We start from the raw sequence: 19460 nt of genomic DNA on the forward strand, positions 1-19460 counted from the left end.
GAAGGCAGCAATCCAAGGCAGAGCAGGGAGCATGGTAAGATGGTGAGTGTGGCGGTGGTGTGGAGAACCCAAGGGGGCATGAGACCCATTTAGGTTCCAAAAGGAAGAAACTCCCCTCCTTAAAATCTCACAGTCACACCGAAGCACCTCAGTGCTGTTTCTGTGTTTTTCTGCCTCTGGTCTGTGTACTGTGGCCTGACGTTAAGTTTACCTTGTTTCTACGTCTGCTGCTCTCTTCCATCCCCTGTGCACCTCAGGAACGTCAGACAAGCTCTTGCACCACACCTCTGAGAAGCATGTCCTACCCCAAAGACAAGCAAAGAGCTTGGTCCTTTACCCTGAGCGTCTGTAGTGTAGACACTTGGCACAGATCCTGCAGTATTGTAATAGTCTGTTTACCACCCCTGACACAACCCAGCTTCTTGTCATGGGATTAGTTCATTCATCTGTATTTGAGCCTTTCTGGTGGCGCGCTGGCCTTGGTGCCTGTGAGTGCTGAGTCAACATTCCAGCTTGTGTTCTGACCACTTTACTTTGACCAGTAGTCAAGTTAATGAAATACCTGCTGACCAGTTAACCAGGCGTGTGGGGGAGGGGATGAACACATAGACCCTGCGTGTGATCCATCCTCAGTTACACAAACTCTGCTTCCTTTTATTAATTTGCACGTTTTCCTTGATGGGAACTTCAGTGAGTGTTCTGTAATGGAGAATCGATAGTTGAGAAATCATTATGTACTGGGTCAACCGAAGCTGTCGTTTTGTTTGTTTGTTTGTTGTTTTTTGAAATGTCAGCAGTACACATGGGTTATGTGGTCTGAATTACAGAAAAGTCCTTCAGTGACTTGTCCTAACTCCAGACGCTACTTGTGATCAGAAGTTCCCACTGGGTCTCCCCAAGGTGCCACGGAGTCAGGGGCCTTGCGTCGTGGTGAAGCTGGGGGCAGCACCTGTGATCTTTCTGCCCTTGGTGTGCTCATTTGCGGGAGTGACAGCTGACGTGTCTTGTGCTTTCTGCCCCCAGATAACAGCAAAGGCAGCCATCGTCTTCGTTGCTCTTCAGTACAATGTCACTCAGCCTGCGACAGGTAGGTCTTTGTGCAGACACACAGTTGAACACATGGGGAGGTGTCCATGGACACTAAAATCTATGCTAATCTCTAGTCTCTGGGCTTTATTTTATCCTAAGCAGTGTACGAAACCTGGTTTTATGTGTTGATTGTTTCTTATAGATTTTGTGCATGGTCTTGAAATTCCATCAGAGACTTCTTTGTATTGCTTCCTCTAATCCTCTCCTGAAGGAATCCCTGAGAGTCAGTGTGCTCATGTAGGCTGTTGGGTAGGCAGACTTCTCTAGGTGCGCTGTTCTGGCTCAGTTTCTCTGCCATTTGCTATATTTTAGGCCAGAGATAATCCCTTCAGACTTACTCCTTTCCAGTTTTTTTTTAATTCTGCCTTAAGCAAGTATTTTGCCTAGAGAAAATATTAGTAAATTCTAGGAATTCTCAGAAAATTGTGTCCACATTATTCTTTGATTTTAGAAAGTTTTGTTTCCAAGTGATGCTATGTAAAAGTGAAGCTGCAGTGGGAAGTCGGCTGCTGCAGGGTCCTGTGGTTGGCTCTGGTAAGCAGAGAGAAGATGCTGCCACCTTCAGGAAATGGGAACGTGTCTGGCAGTAACCCGCTCCGGGGTCTCCCCCCTTGGCGGAAGACCAGAGGGACAGACTGAGTTTATTCTATTGCGTTTGCTTTTACAAATGCTTGGTTGAGTGACTGAGAAAAGTTACTCAAGACTAGCATTGCTTGGCACTTGAGATGCCAGAGTGATGTTGTCACCTAAATGCCCCAAACAAACCTCAAAACTCAGATGCCAGCAACTCATAAATATTAACATTCAAAAATTAATGCAACTTTGAAGTAGTAGCAGCATCTCTCTGGTGCTTGGAGACCAGAACCAAAGCAAACAGGTCGAATTACCTTCAGTGAGAATCATAATGGAGGGCCAGTGCCAGTCCAGCCAGAGGCCACAGAGGCTCTCTGGAAGATGAGAGAGTAGGCCAAGTAGGAGTCTGCCAGGTAGTGGTGGCTCCCTGTTTTGGGTTTCTGGTGGCCATGACTAACATGTATCAGGTCTTCTGTAAATAATCCCTGGAGCTTTGGGTGGTAGATGGCCTCTCGAGCTTCCGTCCCCCGTGGCTGGGGACACTCAGGAGAAACCTTGACAGTGCTGTAGAGGTTTACTCAGAGTTAGTCTCCTTTTGTTTGTTTCCATGACTATGTTGGACTGAGTACTCTTTTCATAATCTCACGTATATTTTTTTTTGTGTGTGTGTGTCCTTTTTGGCCTTCAGAAGAACAAGCTACTGAATCCGCATCCCTTTATTACTATGGTTTCAAAGATTTGGCTACAGTTTTCTTCTACATGCTAGTGGCGATAATTGTTCACGCCATAATTCAGGAGTATGTGTTGGATGTAAGTATACAATCTTAGAAATCCCTATTTTGTAAAGTACTGCTAAGTTCTCCACACTACAGTCATCGTATGTTATGTGTGTTGTGTGCTGTGTTCTTTATTACTAATACCTGCTTTTGTTTTTAGAAAATTAACAGACGAATGCACTTCTCCAAGACAAAACACAGCAAGTTTAATGAGTCTGGTCAGCTTAGTGCATTCTACCTTTTTGCTTGTGTTTGGGGCACGTTCATTCTCATTTCTGTAAGTATGTCACTTGGTGTTCTTAAACCTCATTTCACACTAAGAACTCTGCGCAGGAAGGAGGGTAATTAAAAGTTGCCAGAGAGTAGGAAGTCTGAGCTGCTGACTGTGTCAGAAGCCTCGCACGGTTTTCAGTGGTGAGATGTCATCATTAGATCTGTGCAGATCTCCCCGTTCACAGAAAGGATCCCGTGGCAGTCTCGGCTTGCCGAGGTTAGAAAAGCAGAAATGTTGTTAGTCAGTTCCTCCTTAAAACAGTCCGGGCGGCTCCCAGGCAACTTAAACATATAAATGTTCAAGTAAGACGATCAGAACCTTCAGCTCTCTTTAGTGAGGAGAGGGCAGCCAGTGTCAACTTTAATGTTAAATAACAGCGCCCTTCATATGCCATTATGTGGCTTTACACACTTTTCAGATTATTAAGCACATGAGTCTTTTAAATCATCAGGGTGGAGATTAATAACAGCCAAAGTCAGATGCCCGGGACCTAGCACTTAATGACAGAGGTGTATGAAAACTCAACTTCTCAATCCAGTGCCCAGCCCATCTTACTGATGTAATGCACATAAGGGAAATGGCGGCTTACAAATCTGTTTTATGTAAGCTTCTAGTGTAGGAATTACATCGGCCGGGCGGTGGTGGCGCATGCCTGTAATCCCAGCACTCAGGAGGCAGAGGCAGGCGGATCTCTGTGAGTTCAAGCCTGGTCTACAGAGTGAGTTCCAGAACAGTCAGGGCTACACAGAGATACCCTGTCTTGAAAAACCAAAACAAAAAGAAAAGCCAAAAAAAAGAGTGGCACCAGGGACACATAGTCTTCTTAAAGTCATCACTTTAGGTTTTGGAGGGGTTTTGTTTTCATTTTTTTAGCTTTGTTTCTTGTAATTTTTCACCAAATACATGCAGTTTTCTGAGAACAAGATTTGCAAGCATTGTATGCATTGCCTCATTGTGACCTTCTGTCAAGAAATGCTGTTTTCAGTTCTCTGGTTACATGGATGAAACACATCCTCACAGAGCTGGCCTGCACCTGTCACCTTCTGTCGCTGTCCATTGCACACCGTTTGTTTGCCATACTTCTTATTCTCCTGTATGGCGTTGAAGGGTACTTGAAAAGTGGGTACTGATCCTGCTTGGTTGTATGTCTCATACTCATTGCACTTAGCCATTCAGATCGCATTGGAGAGCTACAACATTTGATTTTAGCTTGCTCTTTGGAACCTTTGTGGGGAATTGTAAATGTTCTCATGATACTCACATACCAATTTTCCTGTCTCTTAGGAAAACTATATATCAGATCCAACTATCCTGTGGAGGGCTTATCCTCATAACCTGATGACGTAAGTTGTTTTTTTTTTAATCAGGCCTTTTTTAACTAAACACTGTTCATGTCACAAGCAAGCCAAACCCACCCCTGTTACTCTCTTCTGGGCTCGATGCTACTACCTGAAGTGGGTCCATTTCCTGAAGCATAAAGACAAGTATCGCCACTGTCGTAAGGAAAAAGGGCCGCCGCCGCCGTGTGCTGGTTTGTGCTGGTTTTCATTACCTTTGCCAGCATGAGACGACTGATCTTAACCATTTTTTAAAAGATGATTTTATATAGAGGACTTTTTGCCTAGATGTGTGTATGTGTACCACCTGTGTGACTGGTGGAGAGGACGTCAGAGGGCGGCTTCAGATCCCCGGAACTGGAGTTGTGGGTGGCTGTAAGCCACCATGGGTGTGCTGGGAATCAAGCCCAGCTCCTCTGTAAGAGCAACAAGTGCTCTGAACTAATAGGCCCTCCCTCTCCCCAGGCCCTGATTTTAACCATTTCAGTTTGGGGTTCTCTTCCCTTCCTGCACCTTCGTTCTTCCCGTCTGCGTGGCTCCATCTTTCCATGCTTTTCTTGGCTTTCCCATGCCCACTCCATCTCTTCGTTCCTCATCGCCAACTGCTCTGGACTGTTCCCGAGGCCCTGGTTCTCCTTTGGCTTGCTGGCATCCTGCGGATCTGTAGGTTGTTTCCGGGAGCTTAGTGGACGGGACACAGTGAGCTGTTCCTTGCGCTTCAGGCCTCAGTCTGCTTAGTGCCACTGCTGCCCGCGGGTTCTCCTCGCTGCTGTGCCTGCAAGGAGTCCCTCGGACCTCGTGTAGTTCAGCTTATATTTATAGAGCGTCTCTATATAATTTAGATTACTCTCTAATCATCTCACATGTGTGAGTCCTGCTTTGTGTCCATACCCACCAAGACTACCTTTTCGACAGTGGTGCGCTCTCTTTCTGATGTTGTTTGTATACTTCATTCTTTCTGCTTAGAAAGTTCTAGGCGCTTCCCACCTGGAAAGTACTCACTGAATACTTGGTGGGCTAAAAACAAGAGAAAAAATTCATGAAGGAAGGGAGTCACATGGCCATGCGTGTGTTTGAATTAAATCCAGCAGTAATACCCCCTACTGAGTCATTCTCTGATTTAAAAAACTAAACTAGAGAGATGTGTTGACCTTTTATAAGATGTAGTTATAAACGTCGTACTTACATGCAGCTGTATTACCTCCTGGAAATGTCTTCCGATTGGCTTTGTGGTCTCCATTTTAACGTGTAGAGAGCATGAGAAGGGAGAAGATGGTCAGTCAGAAAGGCCAGAGGTTTGTAATGTAAGGAGGGGCCTGCTGAGTGACTGAGATGCATCTCCTGGGAACCCTCCTGCACCTCCACCCTGCCTTTGTTCTGCCTTGACCTGCATGTGTTTGCAGCCGGATGGAAATCATATTTCACTAGGGAAATAGCGGGGTGTTCGACACTGAGATCGCCCGGCTCTGGTGACAGTCACTCAGTGAGCCATTGCTTTACATCAGCCCTCCCCGTTTCAGCCTGTATTTGATAAAGATAATGGGTTTCGCTGCTGCGACATCGGGCGGTCTTTTTGCCCCATTTCCCGTTGATGAAGCCGTCCAGGTCTGTGGGTCCGTCGTTTCCCATAGCTAGCATGGCCGGCCTACTCCTTCCCCAGCCCACGGTAACCGGCCGCCAAGCGGCTCAGGTTCGGCTTGCACTGGCTTTGCCCAGAGTTTCGCAGCAGAGTGGACTGCACGGTGAGAAACCGAGCAAGCTCAAGAGCTGCGCCGTGACGGGTCAGGCCTCCCATCGACAACAAAACATGGCTGCCTCGTCCATCCCGGCCTCTCGCGCCTGTTCTTCTTTTGGGGGTTCTTTTGTTTTGTTTTAAATACTGTACTTTAAGAGATATTTTCGCTTTCTCACACAGCTTTCAAATGAAGTTTTTCTACATATCCCAGTTGGCATACTGGCTCCATGCGCTCCCTGAACTCTACTTCCAGAAAACCAAAAAAGTAAGCTGGGTGTGGTTTAACTTGAGAGAGTGTCTTGTCGTTTCTCAAACGGAATACCCCCCCTGTCCTTGGTCTCAGCCTTGTTTCTGCCATCCCCACCTCCCCTTCATTCAAAAGCCAAGATTCCTAAATATTTTCTTTTAAAAATCTCCGATTTTGTTTAACTTTTACAGGTAACCTGCTGGTTGCTCACTCACTTTTAAATTAGTGGTAACTTAAAACGTAAGCAAGATTTTAAGATGTGTTAGTTTCCTCTTACTGGTTTCTGGGGTTTTTGTTTTTGTTTTTGAGAGGGGGATGGTGTTCAGCATTTTATTTCACAAGTAACTAGTTGGTGTCCAATTAACAGTTCTGTGTGTAAGTCCAAAATAAGAGTTCAGTGCAGCGGGGCGGTGGTGGTGCACGCCTTTAATCCCAGCACTCGAGAGGCAGAGGCAGGCGGATCTCTGTGAGTTTGAGGCCAGCCTGGTCTACAGAGCTAGTCCAGGACAGGTGCAAAGCTACAGAGAAACCCTGTCTCGAAAAACCAAAAAAAAAAAAAAAAGAGTTCAGTGTTGACGGAAAGTTAACCAGAGTTAAATTTTCACCAGGGCAGCCCTTCCTGATGGGTGGGATGGGGCAGCCCCTTTAGCCTGTGGGGAAAGGCATTTGCTTAGAGCAATGGGTGAACTGCCGGGAGCTCTTGGTGCCCCTTTCTGAAAGCCACCTCCATGGCATTGCATAGTCCAGTTCCTTTATCTTAAGGACCTCCTGTCCCTCTGCCCATCATCGCTTGAAGCCAACGCTGCTGACCTGTACTCTGGCAGACTTCCTCCTCTCCCTCTGTACGCCATGCCTTCATATTCCCTAAGTGTACCATTGTCACGTGAGGGTTGCGCTTTCAGGATTTCCTTTTCCCTGTGATTAATCAAGGATCTTTATTTTTGTGTAAATAGATTTTAAAAAAAAGAAAAAACTCTGTGGGATTTACTTGAGAATAATGTCAGGGAGGGATAAATGGGTAGAGATCTAGATGAGACAATTTCTGTATTTAATTAATCACTCTGAGCCTGTTCCAGCTGCACATGAGTTCATCTTACTCCTTGTTGGTTGTGTGCAGATTTGTTTGCCACAGTTAGAAGGTTCCTGACTGACTGATCTCTGCCCTCTCACAATGCACAGGTAGTCTTTAAAAAGTGCGTACCAGTCGGCCCTTTATCATCTGTCCTGAACGTGTGCCCGCTGTCTGCTGGGATCAGGAAACAGTACCAAGTAGAGGTCATGTCCTCTGGCACATGTTGCTTTTTCTATTAGGTGGAATGCTTTTCCAGTTACTACACAGATTAGGGTGTAATTACACAGGAATTATTAGGCCCACAGTTTCCAGGAGCTCTTCCCTGCCGGTGGAGCTGCTTGGAGTCTTAGGTGTCCTAGAGCTACACTGTACAGAACAGTAGCTGCTGGCCCCCTGTCAAATAAGTACAAACACAGTCCCGCTCCCTACTCAGACTGGCCTTAGTGCCTTTTATCCATGTGTGGCTACCCACGACCGTGTGGGGTAGAAGGTACACACACATTCATTCATTCATTCATTCTCTGTATTTGGAGAGCTTCTCTCCAGGTTCCACCAAGCCCCTGTGGTCACACAACCCACGTATAAAATAATCATACAGACACTTAGATTATTTAAACTGCTTGGCCATTAGCTCAGGCCTATTATTGTCTAGCTCTTGCTCTTATATTTAGCCCATTTCTGTTAGTCTATACTTTGCCACATGGCTTGTGGCTTACCGTTGTCTTTACATGTTGCTTCTCATGGCAGCGGCTGGCAGTGTCTCCTCCCAGCCTTTCTGTTCCCAGCCTTCTCCTCTTCCTTGTCCCGCCTACCCTATCCTTCCTGCCTGGCTACTGGCCAATCAGCACTTTATTTATACAGTGATATCCACAGCAATTCATTCTTTCTCTCTCTCTCTCTCTCTCTCTCTCTCTCTCTCTCTCTCTCTCCCTCTCCCTCTCCCTCTCCCTCTCCCTCTCCCTCTCCCTCTCCCTCTCCCTCTTTCCTCACTTTTTAAAAGATGGTTTTTCTGTGTGGCTCCAGCCTGGATAACTCATGATCCTCCTGCCTCGGTCTCTCCTGAGTGAGGGAAGGCGATAGGTGTGTGCCGCCATTTATGGCCTGCACAGAGATTTAGGGAACATTGTGTCATTGTGGAAAGCTTTGTTGGACAACAATACTGACAGTATCACAGTTCTTGATGCTTTACTGCTGGACATGGCTCAGCTATTTGAAGCTCGCTGATGAGGTGTTTGCATACCCCTGAGAATAATACTGGTAGATTTTGTTATTAATCAGTGTCTGCATCTTGCTCGCTGACCCTAGTAAGTAAGAAGGAACATTTCAAACAGTTGTGCATTTTAGCTTCTAAAGCTTCATTCTTACCAGTTCTTGCCAGATGGCATCTCTCCAGAAATGCAGTCTAGTTTTTAGGGAATAATTTGCATAACTTAGAACTTAAACTATTTTTAACACTTGCACGTGAAAGTTGAAAGTAACTGTTTCAAGTAATTAGCATAATTTGAAAGTAACAGCTGCATATGTGTTAAAGAGTTTCTTAAAATTTCCTCTATGAAATGTATTTTGGGAAGAACTCTTTACTGGAAGACAGTAGTACAGTGATTGTTGTGAACCAGTGTCACGGGCTGGGGGATGAATAAGAAAGGAAGGCTGTGAACGGACGGGTGGAGAGGCGTGGCGGTGGCAGAGAGCTCAGTGTCCTTGATAGGAAGATTTTAATCATGTAACTTGAGTGTGAGCACATCTCCTTTTTGCCCAGGAGGAGATTGGAAATGGCATTTCCTAGCCAGGCCTTGTAGTGTGTCACCACAGTCCCAGGTCCCGGAGGGGCTGGAGCAGGGCTGTTGAGTCCGGCCTGAGCAATGTAAAGAGAGACCTCGTCTCGGAGAGAGTAATAGCTTAGCTAGTTTGAACTTGCAAGATTGGAGGGAAGTCGAGAAATAGTCGAATGTTTGGTTGCTGATAATCAACTAGCTTTGATTTTAGATGATATGATTGATTATTACGTAAAGTACTAGCAATGTTTGCCGTCCCTACTTCTTGACAGCCGCAGTCCTTTCTAGCCCCTGTCACTCACCACTGGCACTTCCCTTTGAATTATTGCAAAGCTTTTCATAGTCTGTCCTCAGGCCTGGGTACGGGATTAAAGGGGCAGTGCTGGAAGTGTTTTAATCCTTACGTGCATTTCACACACACTTGTTGTTACTCAGAATAATCAGTGTAGACCCCTGTAGTATGAGAGCTTTTGAAAAATGTCAGTTTAAGATGAGACCCTGGACCAACAAGTAAAAATGTTCCTTAAAGTTATTTATAGTTTTGGAATTCATAATTTAAGCATACTAATTAGATTTTCCATGAAAAAATGAGATTATCCGAGTTGTATGGCATTCCACAGTTTCCTTCTCCAAAGCTCTATTAGTATTAAGGACATACATAGCCAGATGTGATGGCACACACCCAGAATCACACCACAAAACTTACTCTGCAAAGTTTTTTAAAAGTAAAATGACTTGGAAATTTTATTAACTGACTCATGGTTGTAAGTGTTTTAGTGTGTTAATGGTAAACAAAATCTTGACCGTGGCTTCTGGTGAAGGAAGGTAATTCCCATCACAAAACCATAGGGCTGGGAGTGAGGCTGTGCTCAGCAGACATCTGCTTCTCCATTTGCCTTGGTCAGGCCTGTCGTTTCCATAGCTGTGAGGAGCCGTCCTGGGACAGCTGGCTGGCTCCCAGACTGCCCAGCAAACGGAGGATTGGTGAAGTCCTTCTCAGGAAGCCAAGTTCTCCCCAGCCCCCTTGCCCCTCTCCCTTCTCCCACACCTCTGGTGACCGTAAGCACCAGAGCCTGGTGCCAGACTAGAGTTGCTTATTATCTTCAGACATGTGAGCTCCAAACCACATGGCCTTCCTCCCAGGGACTGCAGAATGACGGGGGAGTTTGACCTGGGACAGTACACTGCAGCCATCCTTTTCTCGATACACTGTCTCCGGTCAGTCTTCCGTTCTTACCTGGGGTGTGTGTTCTCCAGTGGCTCCCCATGTTTGTCTCCCCTCGATTCTGCTTGCTTTCTTTCTTGGTGTTGGATTTAGGCCTGTGGTGCAGAGAGGGGCTGCCTTGCCCGAGCCCACACCTATGGGAAGTGCAGAACTTGTTTTCTTAGTTACCTACCCTTTGTCGGTGGTGCTCCTTGAGTGAACAGGCCCTGCTTTGGAAATACTTGTTTGTATGCATCTGAGGAAACATTGACTTAGGAAGAGGTTCCTGGATAACTGGCCTTTTGAAAGCAGTGGACACCTTTTAGCAGCTTGGGGAGTTATTGGTTGTGAGGGTGAGTTTCAGTGAGGGCGTTTTATCTGCCATCCTTATTGACCTGTTGGTTCTAAGATACAAAGTCAGCTGGATATAAGAAAGACACAGGATGGGGGATGGGTTGTACTGTTAAAAATGAAAGTATTGAGCCAGGCGGTGGTGGCCCACGCCTTTACTCGGGAGGCAGAGTCAGGCGGATCTCTGTGAGTTCGAGGCCAACCTGGGCTACCAAGTGAGTTCCAGGAAAGGTGCAAAGCTACACAGAGAAACCCTATCTCAAAAACCCTCCCTCCCCCCCCCCCAAAAAAAAAAGCAAGCAAAGCAAGTGTTGACGGTGTTTTCCATCTCTGGTGCCTTTGTGCTTGCAGGAAGATGTTCCTCGTCAGCTTGTCTACATTGGTCTTTACCTCTTCCACATCGCTGGGGCTTACCTTTTGAAGTGAGTTGGGGTTTGCTTGGGTCTGTTGACTGACTAGCAGATAGTGTGCTGACTTAACAGAGCGGTCCGTTAACCTTTCTTGTGTGTTCTGTCCACAGCTTGAACCACCTGGGTCTTGTTCTTCTGGTGCTGCACTATTTTGTTGAATTCCTTTTCCACATTTCCCGTCTGTTTTACTTTAGCGACGAGAGGTACCAGAAAGGGTAGGTGCTGTCTTTTGCCTGTTCACCAGATATTGGAGTCAGATTGTCATAGCCTGTGTCCTTGAGAATTCCTACAGTTTTCTTAGTACTGCACTGAAAGAAAATGGAACCACTTGGCAATGTCCACGCTTTGTATTTTATCCTTTAAAATGGAGTCGGTCTTGGCTGGAGAACACACATAAAGGTGTGAGGAAAGAAGCAAATCCACATAGTTTCTCTGATCTCCACACATGGGCCATGGCATACATGGACCCCTACCCACCCTGTACAGCATGCATACAACAAATACAATTGTTAAAAAAGAAAGAAAGGAATAGGTAATGTAGCCCTAAGAATATGCAAAGATTTTAATAAAAAATCAGATCGGAAAGAAAAATCAGAAAGGTGTCGTCACTTGTAAAGAATATGAGGTCTGTAAGACTCTAAAAGGGGAACTGTCTGCAGCACTGCTCATCTTGACTTTTCCCAGCATGCTTCAGCTCTTCAGTGAAGAAGTTCTGAAGCACATTGCAAGTATTTAACAGTGAACAAAAATGTCTAATAGTTGTCTACTAGAGTTGTGAAAAACCGAAATAAGGTAACCGATGATGCCATGGGCCTCTGAGAGTACACTACAGTGTGTAGAATGCCCAGGCATCTGAATACAGAAACCTGTTTTGCAGAGTAAGAAGTCCTGTTTTAGGAGGTAGAAGGATAGCTTAGTGGGAAAGATAGCTTGTTGTACAGCAAGCGTGAGGACCTGAGTTCCAGTTCCCAGCCTCATGGAAAAAGCCAGGTATGGGGTGGCAGCAAGAGGACACTGGGTCTGGACAGGCCAGGCTCGCCAGTGGGTGAGCGACCTTGTCTCACACAGTCCTGGAGAATGAGGAAGACACCCTTGCTGATTTCACCCTCCACAGCAGGCTCAGTGCGCGCGCGTGCGCGCGCACACACACACACACACACACACACACACTCATGACACAAAGAAGTGCTGTTTGAATATGCATTTTTTCAGGAGGGATCCATTCTAGTAGAACTGTGTCCTCTTGATTTTGTCACATGACTTTGCACATTTCTCTTGCAGATTTTCCCTCTGGGCGGTTCTTTTTGTTTTGGGAAGACTTCTGACCTTAATTCTTTCAGTCCTCACTGTTGGTTTTGGTCTGGCAAGAGCAGAGAATCAGAAGCTGGATTTTAGCACTGGAAACTTCAACGTGCTGGCGGTTAGGTACAGTCCTTTCATGTCCCACTATTACTAAAAATGCCACCACTTGGCCGTGTTACCACATCATCACATGAGTGCCGGGTAACTTGAGGGCTAGAAAGTCCTGGACTTGGTTTCATGCCTGCTGCAGTTCCTTTCTACATTGAGTAATAATACTAAGACCTGGTTTAACTTCTAAGATGAATTTCTCGATAGAATCGTTATTTCTTAACATAATCTTGCCAACAGTAGTGTTAGCCATAAGTCACTACCGTCAAATCACATAGGGTGCGCTCTCCTCATCTCTGATTTTTGGTCGTTTTCTGCATGCTTTTCAGAATCGCTGTTCTGGCCTCCATCTGCATCACGCAAGCCTTCATGATGTGGAAGTTCATTAACTTCCAGCTTCGGCGGTGGAGGGAGCATTCTGCTTTCCAGGCCCCACCTGTGAAGAGGAAACCGGTCGTGACCAAAGGCAGGTCTTCCAGAAAAGGAACAGGTTGGTACTGACTAAGCCGTGGAAACACCTGGAAGTGAAAGCTGGGGAACCATAGCTACAGAGTGTTTAGTTTCCAAATCTTACAAAGACAACTCTGTTACTTTTTGTTTTAAAAGAAGGAAAAACATGTTTATGGAGTACACTTCAAGGACAGTGGCCTAGCCAACGACAAGAGTGCTTGCCTCTCTTTATCCAGCTGGCTAACAGAACTGGAGGCAAAGTGACCCTCTCCCGTTCCTCTCTCCTTGAGTGAGGGGTCAGTCACTCTCAGGAGCAGTCAGCACGCTTCCTTCCTTCGAGTGGCAGCGGAGCAGGAGCCTCACTAGTGGCCAGCTGAGTGGGTGTGGTACGATGTGTTGTGGGCGTCTGTCCATGTTTTCAAATCTCCAGCCCCTCCCGTCTGTAAAAAGAGCCAAGTTTTTATATATATACCACTTCTGATTGCTTGGCGCTTGAACTCTGCAAAGCCTGTATCTCACTGCTCTCTCCCGTTGGCTTGTGACTGAAACACATTGACACTGCAAATGATATTTTCAGTGCATGTGGTTCTTGGAACAGAAGCGTAGGGCATTATGGCTGTAAAGACACATCTGCATTAGCTTGTTCCTGCTAAGTCCTGGCTCTCTTGGGCTCCATACTCCAGCTTTGTCCAGCAGTTCTTGAACCTGTGTATCTCATTCATCTCTCTCCCCTCAGACAGCTTAGATGCTGGACTGAAATTACATCACCTCTGTAGATGGATATAAAGAAAATTTGTATTTCAGTACATGAGTATCGTACACACCAACGTTATTGAGGTTATTTTGAATCACAGTGATACTTCGTAGTTCTTCTTACACTTATTTTGTGTGGGTGCATTTGTGCCAGAGCACACGTGGCGGTCACAGTAGCTCCTCGCCTTCCACCATGTGGGTTCCAGGGATCAAACACCTCAGGTCATCAGGACGGTCAGCAAGTGCTTCAACCCACCAAACTATCTCACTGGCCCTCAGGAATGCCTTTCAGCGGTGACTTTATTTGGGTGTAACCTCCACATCATACAGCTGGCCTTGAAGTGTACATATCACCATTTAAAGCAGACTTCAGTGTTTATGTATTGAGAGTGTGTGTGCAGAAACATTGGTGTCGTGGCATACGTGTAGAGATCTCGTGAGTACCTGGAGGTATGGGCCATCTCCTCCCACCATGTGGGTCATCATGCTTGACTCTGGGTACCCTTAACCTCTGAGTCATTTTGAGGAAAAAAAAAAAAAACATTTTTAAACTGTATTTACTAGCTGGGTGTGGTGGTGCACGCCTTTAATCCCAGCCCTGGGGTGGCAGGGTCAGGTGGATCCCTGAGTTCAAGACCAGCCTGGTCTACAGAGCAAAGTTCCAGGACAGCCAGGACTACCAGAGAAACCCTGTCTTAGGATGGCGGATTGGGAGGACCACAGTATTTACAAAATGATACAAGCTGCTGCCTGATTCTAAAACATGTTATAAAAGCTTCCCAGAAAGAGCCAGGTGTGGTGCTGTGGATGCCTTTAAATCACTGCGCTTTGGAAGCAGAGGCAGACAGGCAGTCAGCCCAGAGAAAACCCCCGTCCCTGCCAGCGGCTCCTTCCGCTTCCTTCCCAAGCCCTGGGCAGCCACTATTTCAGTCTTGTGTCTCAGTGGCTTGGTCCTTGCTACATATCTTCTGTACGTGGCACAGTACAGTGGGCACTCATCTGTGACTGGCTGACATAGCTCACATTTGCTGCATGTGGCTGTAGGGATGCAAGCATGCATGGGGGCGGGACAGAGGCCACCCCGTGGAGGTGGCTCTTCCACCTCACCTGGGCTCCAGGAGTTGGACTTGATTCTGGTTGCTGAGTCATCCTGTCTACCTCAGCATCATATTGTTAGGGTTTGTTTTTTTTTAAACTACATTTTTTATGGGGGGAGGGGTATGAGTGCACATGTGCCTGGTGTGCCTGTGGAGGTCAGAGGACAACCTCTGGGAGTTCTGTCCTTCCACCTCTGGATCCTGGGGATGAAACTCAGGTTGTGGCTTGGCAGCAGGCACCTTCACCTGCTGAGCCATCACACAGGCCCTTAGCATCATGTTTTTGAGGGTCATCTATGTTTATGGCATAGGCACTACTCAGTCTTGTATGGACATACTGTTGGTTAAGTGGCGGCCATGCCAAAGGATGTTGCGGTGGCAGAGAAGATTCACGAGCCATGGTTACCTTTCTAGAGCTTTGGGAGAGAAAGGGAGAGAGAGAGACCGTGTGGAGGGGGGAGAATACGGAAGGAGAGGACACAGAGGGCACGCCCGCTGTTCAGGCTGGGACACCATCACAGGCTAGTGACATAATTAAGGACCTAATCCTTACACATACCATGCTTTGTTTATCTGGTTGATGGACACTTGGGTTATTTGTACTTTTAACAAAAGGTGATGTAAGCACACCTATACGTGTCTTTGCACACCGGTTTCTGTCTCTTAGTTATATATATAGGTGTGGAACTGCCGGGTCATTAGGGAGAGCGCTCAAAGTGGCATCGTTCAGTGAGCTGAGTCTCAGGTTTATATACAGTTGTTCTTGTACTGTTTTCTGGGAAGACTAACTCTCATGAATTTTGAAAAATGAGTCAGATCTGAGCTCTGAATTTTGCCAGATGTATTTAGGTGTCTGTCACTGTGCAGGTAAACACTACCTTGCTGTGGCTTGTGGGTAGTGTACTGCCTTTTTTCTGTAGTGTGTGGGCAGCTCACTGCAGTGCTATGGTGGGTGGGCAGCCCACTGCATTGCTGTGATGTGTGGGCAGCTCACTGCATTGCTGTGATGTGGGCAGCTCACTGCATTGCTGTGATGTGTGGACTGCTCACTGCATTGCTGTGATGTGTGGGCAGCTCACTGCATTGCTGTGGTGGGTGGGCAACTCACTGCATTGCTGTGGTGGGTGAGTAGCTCACTGTATTGCTGTCTTTCTGTGGCTTTGGAAGTTTTGTGGACAAGGAGATGGAGGTTCTCCAGTTTTCTTCTTTTTTACAGTTTAGTTGTTTTAGGTGCCTAGCATTTCTGTGTGAATTTTAGGATCTGCCTTTCAGTGTCTGCAAGAAGCACCTGGAGTTTTGATTCAAATTTCCTTTAATCTGTAAATTGCCTTGGGGAGCATTAACATGGATGTCTTTTCATTTATTCTGCTCTTTAATTTCTTCCAATTACATTTTATAGTTATCAATCTAAATGTCTAGTACATGATTAAATTTCTTCCTAAATATTGTACTCTTGGATACTGATATAAAATAAAATCCTCTCCTTAATTCCATTTTCAGGTTGTTCCTTGTGAGTATACAAGTGCAGTTGGTGTCTGCGTGTTGATCTGGTCCAGGTTGTTAGTCATGAGTATACAAGTGCAGTTGGTGTCTGCGTGTTGATCTGGTCCAGGTTGTTGGTCATGAGTATACAAGTGCAGTTGGTGTCTGCGTGTTGATCTGGTCCAGGTTGTTAGTCATGAGTATACAAGTGCAGTTGGTGTCTGCGTGTTGATCTGGTCCAGGTTGTTAGTCATGAGTATAAAAGTGCAGTTGGTGTCTGCGTGTTGATCTGGATCCTGAGGCTTTACTGGACTGACTTTAAAAGTGCTTTAGTGGCTATGGGTTCTTTTGGATCATCCACAAATGAAAGTGGTCTTATTCACCTTCCTGGCCAATCCAGATGCTTTATGTTGCATTCTCTTGCTAAATTGTCCTGACTTAAGAACAGGTATGGGCATCATGCATGCGTAGAGTCCAGCAAGTGTGGGAGACCAGCTTCCACATTCATTTACCCCGGGACTCGAGGAATGAGGGATAAGAGATTTAGATAGAAATAAAGAGGCCAGAGAAACAGAGAGAAATGCAGGATAACCTCAGGTGGACCTGGATCCTTATCCACCAGCCCAGAGCATTATTCCAAAGGGCTATTTATAACAATGCCAAGGGGAGGGGCAAAGGACCTCCCCCTTGCTAGATACAACCAAGGGTAGACCCTTAGAAATAACTGGTACTCGGCCGGGCGGTAATGGCGCACGCCTCTAATCCCAGCACTCGGGAGGCAGAGCCAGGCAGATCTCTGTGAGTTTGAGGCCGGCCTGGTCTATAGCATGAGATTCAGGACAGGCACCAAAGCTACACAGAGAAACTTGAAAAAAAGAAAGAAAGAAAGAAAGGAAGGAAGGAAGGAAGGAAGGAAGGAAGGAAGGAAGGAAGGAAGGAAAGGAAGGAAGGAAAGGAAGGAAGGAAGGAAGGAAGAAAGAAAGAAAGAAAGAAAAAGAAATACCTGGTATTGGGGCCCGTGGTCCAGTCAACCTTTTATGCAGACCTGCTGGGTACAGCCACTAGGAAACCTAGCTGGGCTCCAACAGACAAAGATGTGGGTGCCTTGCTCCCTCAGATAGTCTCTTACTGAACTGGACCTCTTACTGAGGTCGTGACAAGCAAGCCCCACAGTCCCCTGTCTCTACCTTCTGAGTGCTGGGGTCACTGGCATGTGTGGCCGCTGGCAGCTTTCCTGTGGCTTCTGGAGATTTGAACTCGGGTCTTCAAGCTTGTGCAGTAAGTACTATTGCCCGCTCAGGCATCTCCCCGCCCTCCTTCTCTCGATATAAAATGGCCTTCATTCCTGGCATGCACCCACTCCACCTTAACTATAATAGTGACTGTCCCTAATGACACCTCTTCTGTGCTTTAAAGAAATACCTCACAGGTCTGTGCCACCCAGTGGGGACAGCTGTGTCCTGTCAGGGCTGCTGTGGGGACAGTTGCAGACCTTGTGACTTTACAGCAGTCCTCCACCCTACCTCCTTTTCCCTTTTTATAGTGCTTACTTTCTGTTGATTCGCTGCCTGGTTCCTGGTGTGCAGGATACCTGACCTGCAGATACCTCGTGTGTAGCTAGTATGGCTCAATTTGCTTGTGAGACAATGATACCTGTGCTTCTCTCCTTTCAGAGAACGGCGTGAATGGAGCGGTCACATCAAACGGAGCAGACTCACCCCGGAATAGGAAAGAGAAGTCTTCATAGTGGATTGTCAACTGATGGATTAATGGCCCCCCCAAAGAATCTGCTTTCTACTCTGTCTTTCGGCACTAGCGATTTCTCTGTTCTTGAAAATACGGTTTATGCTCTTTGATTCCTGCTGTTGTTCTGTCCTGCATTTTAAAGGGCATTTGAGGGAGGAGGATTACCATAAGTGAAAAGATTTTAGCTTAGACTCAGCTACCTGCCTTCAGAATAGTTTAGGGACCACCACATATTTTATTTTGCTTTTTGTCTTGAGCATTTTTCTAATGGTTTGGGGAAAGACCATTTACAGAAACCCCGAATAACCAGTGAAAATTTTTCTTGCTCTCACCGATTTTTTATAATATTAGCAAGGTGACCTGTTCTAAGAAGGTCCTATTTTTTAAGTTGTCTTTCAGGGTAAAATGGAAATACTATAAAGTCAGATGTCAAACTTTTAATGTTTTCAGTGTTCTCTAATTTTTAGGAGTTTTTTGTAGCCTTTACACCTAGAAAAAAGATTTGTAAAATCACCAAAATAATTGTGTGCTTTATTTTCTAGGTAGTGTTTGTAGGTGTCACATCCTATAGTTATTGCAAGATTTATTACCGTACATTGGAGCAGATGTCTTACTAACATAAGAGTACTTAGGAAGTGAAGTCTTGTGGTGCATTTTCAACATATATCAACTGGCAATCAGAAAATGTTTACTGTGAAGAGGAATATCAACTTACATAGCCCTTTTAGGTATGTTTATTAATTCTTAATGGGGCTTGTAAGTTTGATAAGCATAGCATCTTAATGAAATACCATTTAACCTGCAAACACTTTGAAAATGTAATGCCTACTTGATTTATATCTATAAAAAGGTGTCAGGTAATTATATTTGGAAAACTAATGCACTAACTTTAAAGAAATTGAAAATTCAGGTGGTTAGTCTTAACAGAAGACATGCTTTATGTTATACTATAGCTTTGGACCCATCTTTAATTGAGAAACATTTATCTGTATAAAACATATTTTTGGATAAATATATATATATATATTTGTATCTACAGAAAGGCTCTAAAAAGCATTTGAGTAAAATATTGGTTCCCTTTTCTATAGTTCTCCTTCTACCCCTTAAGTTTGGTTTGTCCGCTGTCGCTCGTTACAGTACATGCAGTGCTCTGTTTGGTGTCCACATCATGTTCCCATCTCTCACTTCCGTCACCAGCTGAAAACTGTTGGTGCCATTTTGAATAGAAAAGCTGTGGGGCCCTGGGCCTGCGGCTTCAGTTGCCATGTGCTAGAAAGTTGTGCTTTCTCTTTCCAGCTGTTAACCTAACTTCCTGGGAAAGTAGTAGCTCTCTGTAGCATTACCAAGTGTCTGTGGAACCAAATTTCTGCCATTCAGACTGGCATTATATTGAGAAATCAATCAAAATAAAAAATTTTTACTTTCAAAAGCTGCTTACTGTCCTTCACTGTTATGTTCATGCTATTTTGAGCATATGTTCTCATGATAATGTACCATTAAAGGCCCTGTCCCTCATAAGCAAATACGCTTCCTGGTACCCAAGCAGTGGTGGCCATCGGGAATAGTAAGTGTTCCCTCCTCATCCAACTGGAACCGTTTTGAGGTATTTGCAACATGTATGTTCAATACAGTAGACTGCATTTCAGGAAAGGAAAAAGAGGGCCCTTAGTGTGTGATTA

The 19460-nt window shown here is 45.6% G+C and overlaps 1 protein-coding gene across 1 annotated transcript; it reads left to right on the forward strand.

Annotated features, from left to right (window-relative positions):
• Window positions 1-1029: 1029 nt before the first annotated feature.
• Tram1 (translocation associated membrane protein 1) lies at window positions 1030-19210 on the forward strand. Its single transcript, XM_036179143.1, has 10 exons — window positions 1030-1087; window positions 2351-2472; window positions 2599-2715; window positions 3997-4055; window positions 5965-6049; window positions 10785-10855; window positions 10954-11058; window positions 12125-12268; window positions 12583-12743; window positions 17709-19210. Exons 2-10 carry the CDS (start codon window positions 2422-2424, stop codon window positions 17780-17782), a joined length of 867 nt encoding a protein of 288 aa, XP_036035036.1. The 5' UTR covers window positions 1030-1087; window positions 2351-2421; the 3' UTR covers window positions 17783-19210.
• The last annotated feature ends 250 nt before the right edge of the window (window positions 19211-19460 follow it).

Source organism: Onychomys torridus, chromosome 2 (genome assembly GCF_903995425.1).
Source record: "Onychomys torridus chromosome 2, mOncTor1.1, whole genome shotgun sequence".
In the NCBI taxonomy this organism is placed as follows: Eukaryota; Metazoa; Chordata; class Mammalia; order Rodentia; family Cricetidae; genus Onychomys; species Onychomys torridus.

What these genes read in the sequence shown, in the direction of transcription:
- Tram1 (XM_036179143.1), top strand. Translation starts at nt 2,422, where the DNA reads ATGCTAGTGGCGATAATTGTTCACGCCATAATTCAGGAGTATGTGTTG. An exon ending in ACTTCCAGAAAACCAAAAAA is followed by an intron (nt 6,050 to 10,784) that starts GTAAGCTGGGTG and finishes TTGTGCTTGCAG; the next exon opens with GAAGATGTTCCTCGTCAGCT. An exon ending in GCTGGGGCTTACCTTTTGAA is followed by an intron (nt 10,856 to 10,953) that starts GTGAGTTGGGGT and finishes TTCTGTCCACAG; the next exon opens with CTTGAACCACCTGGGTCTTG.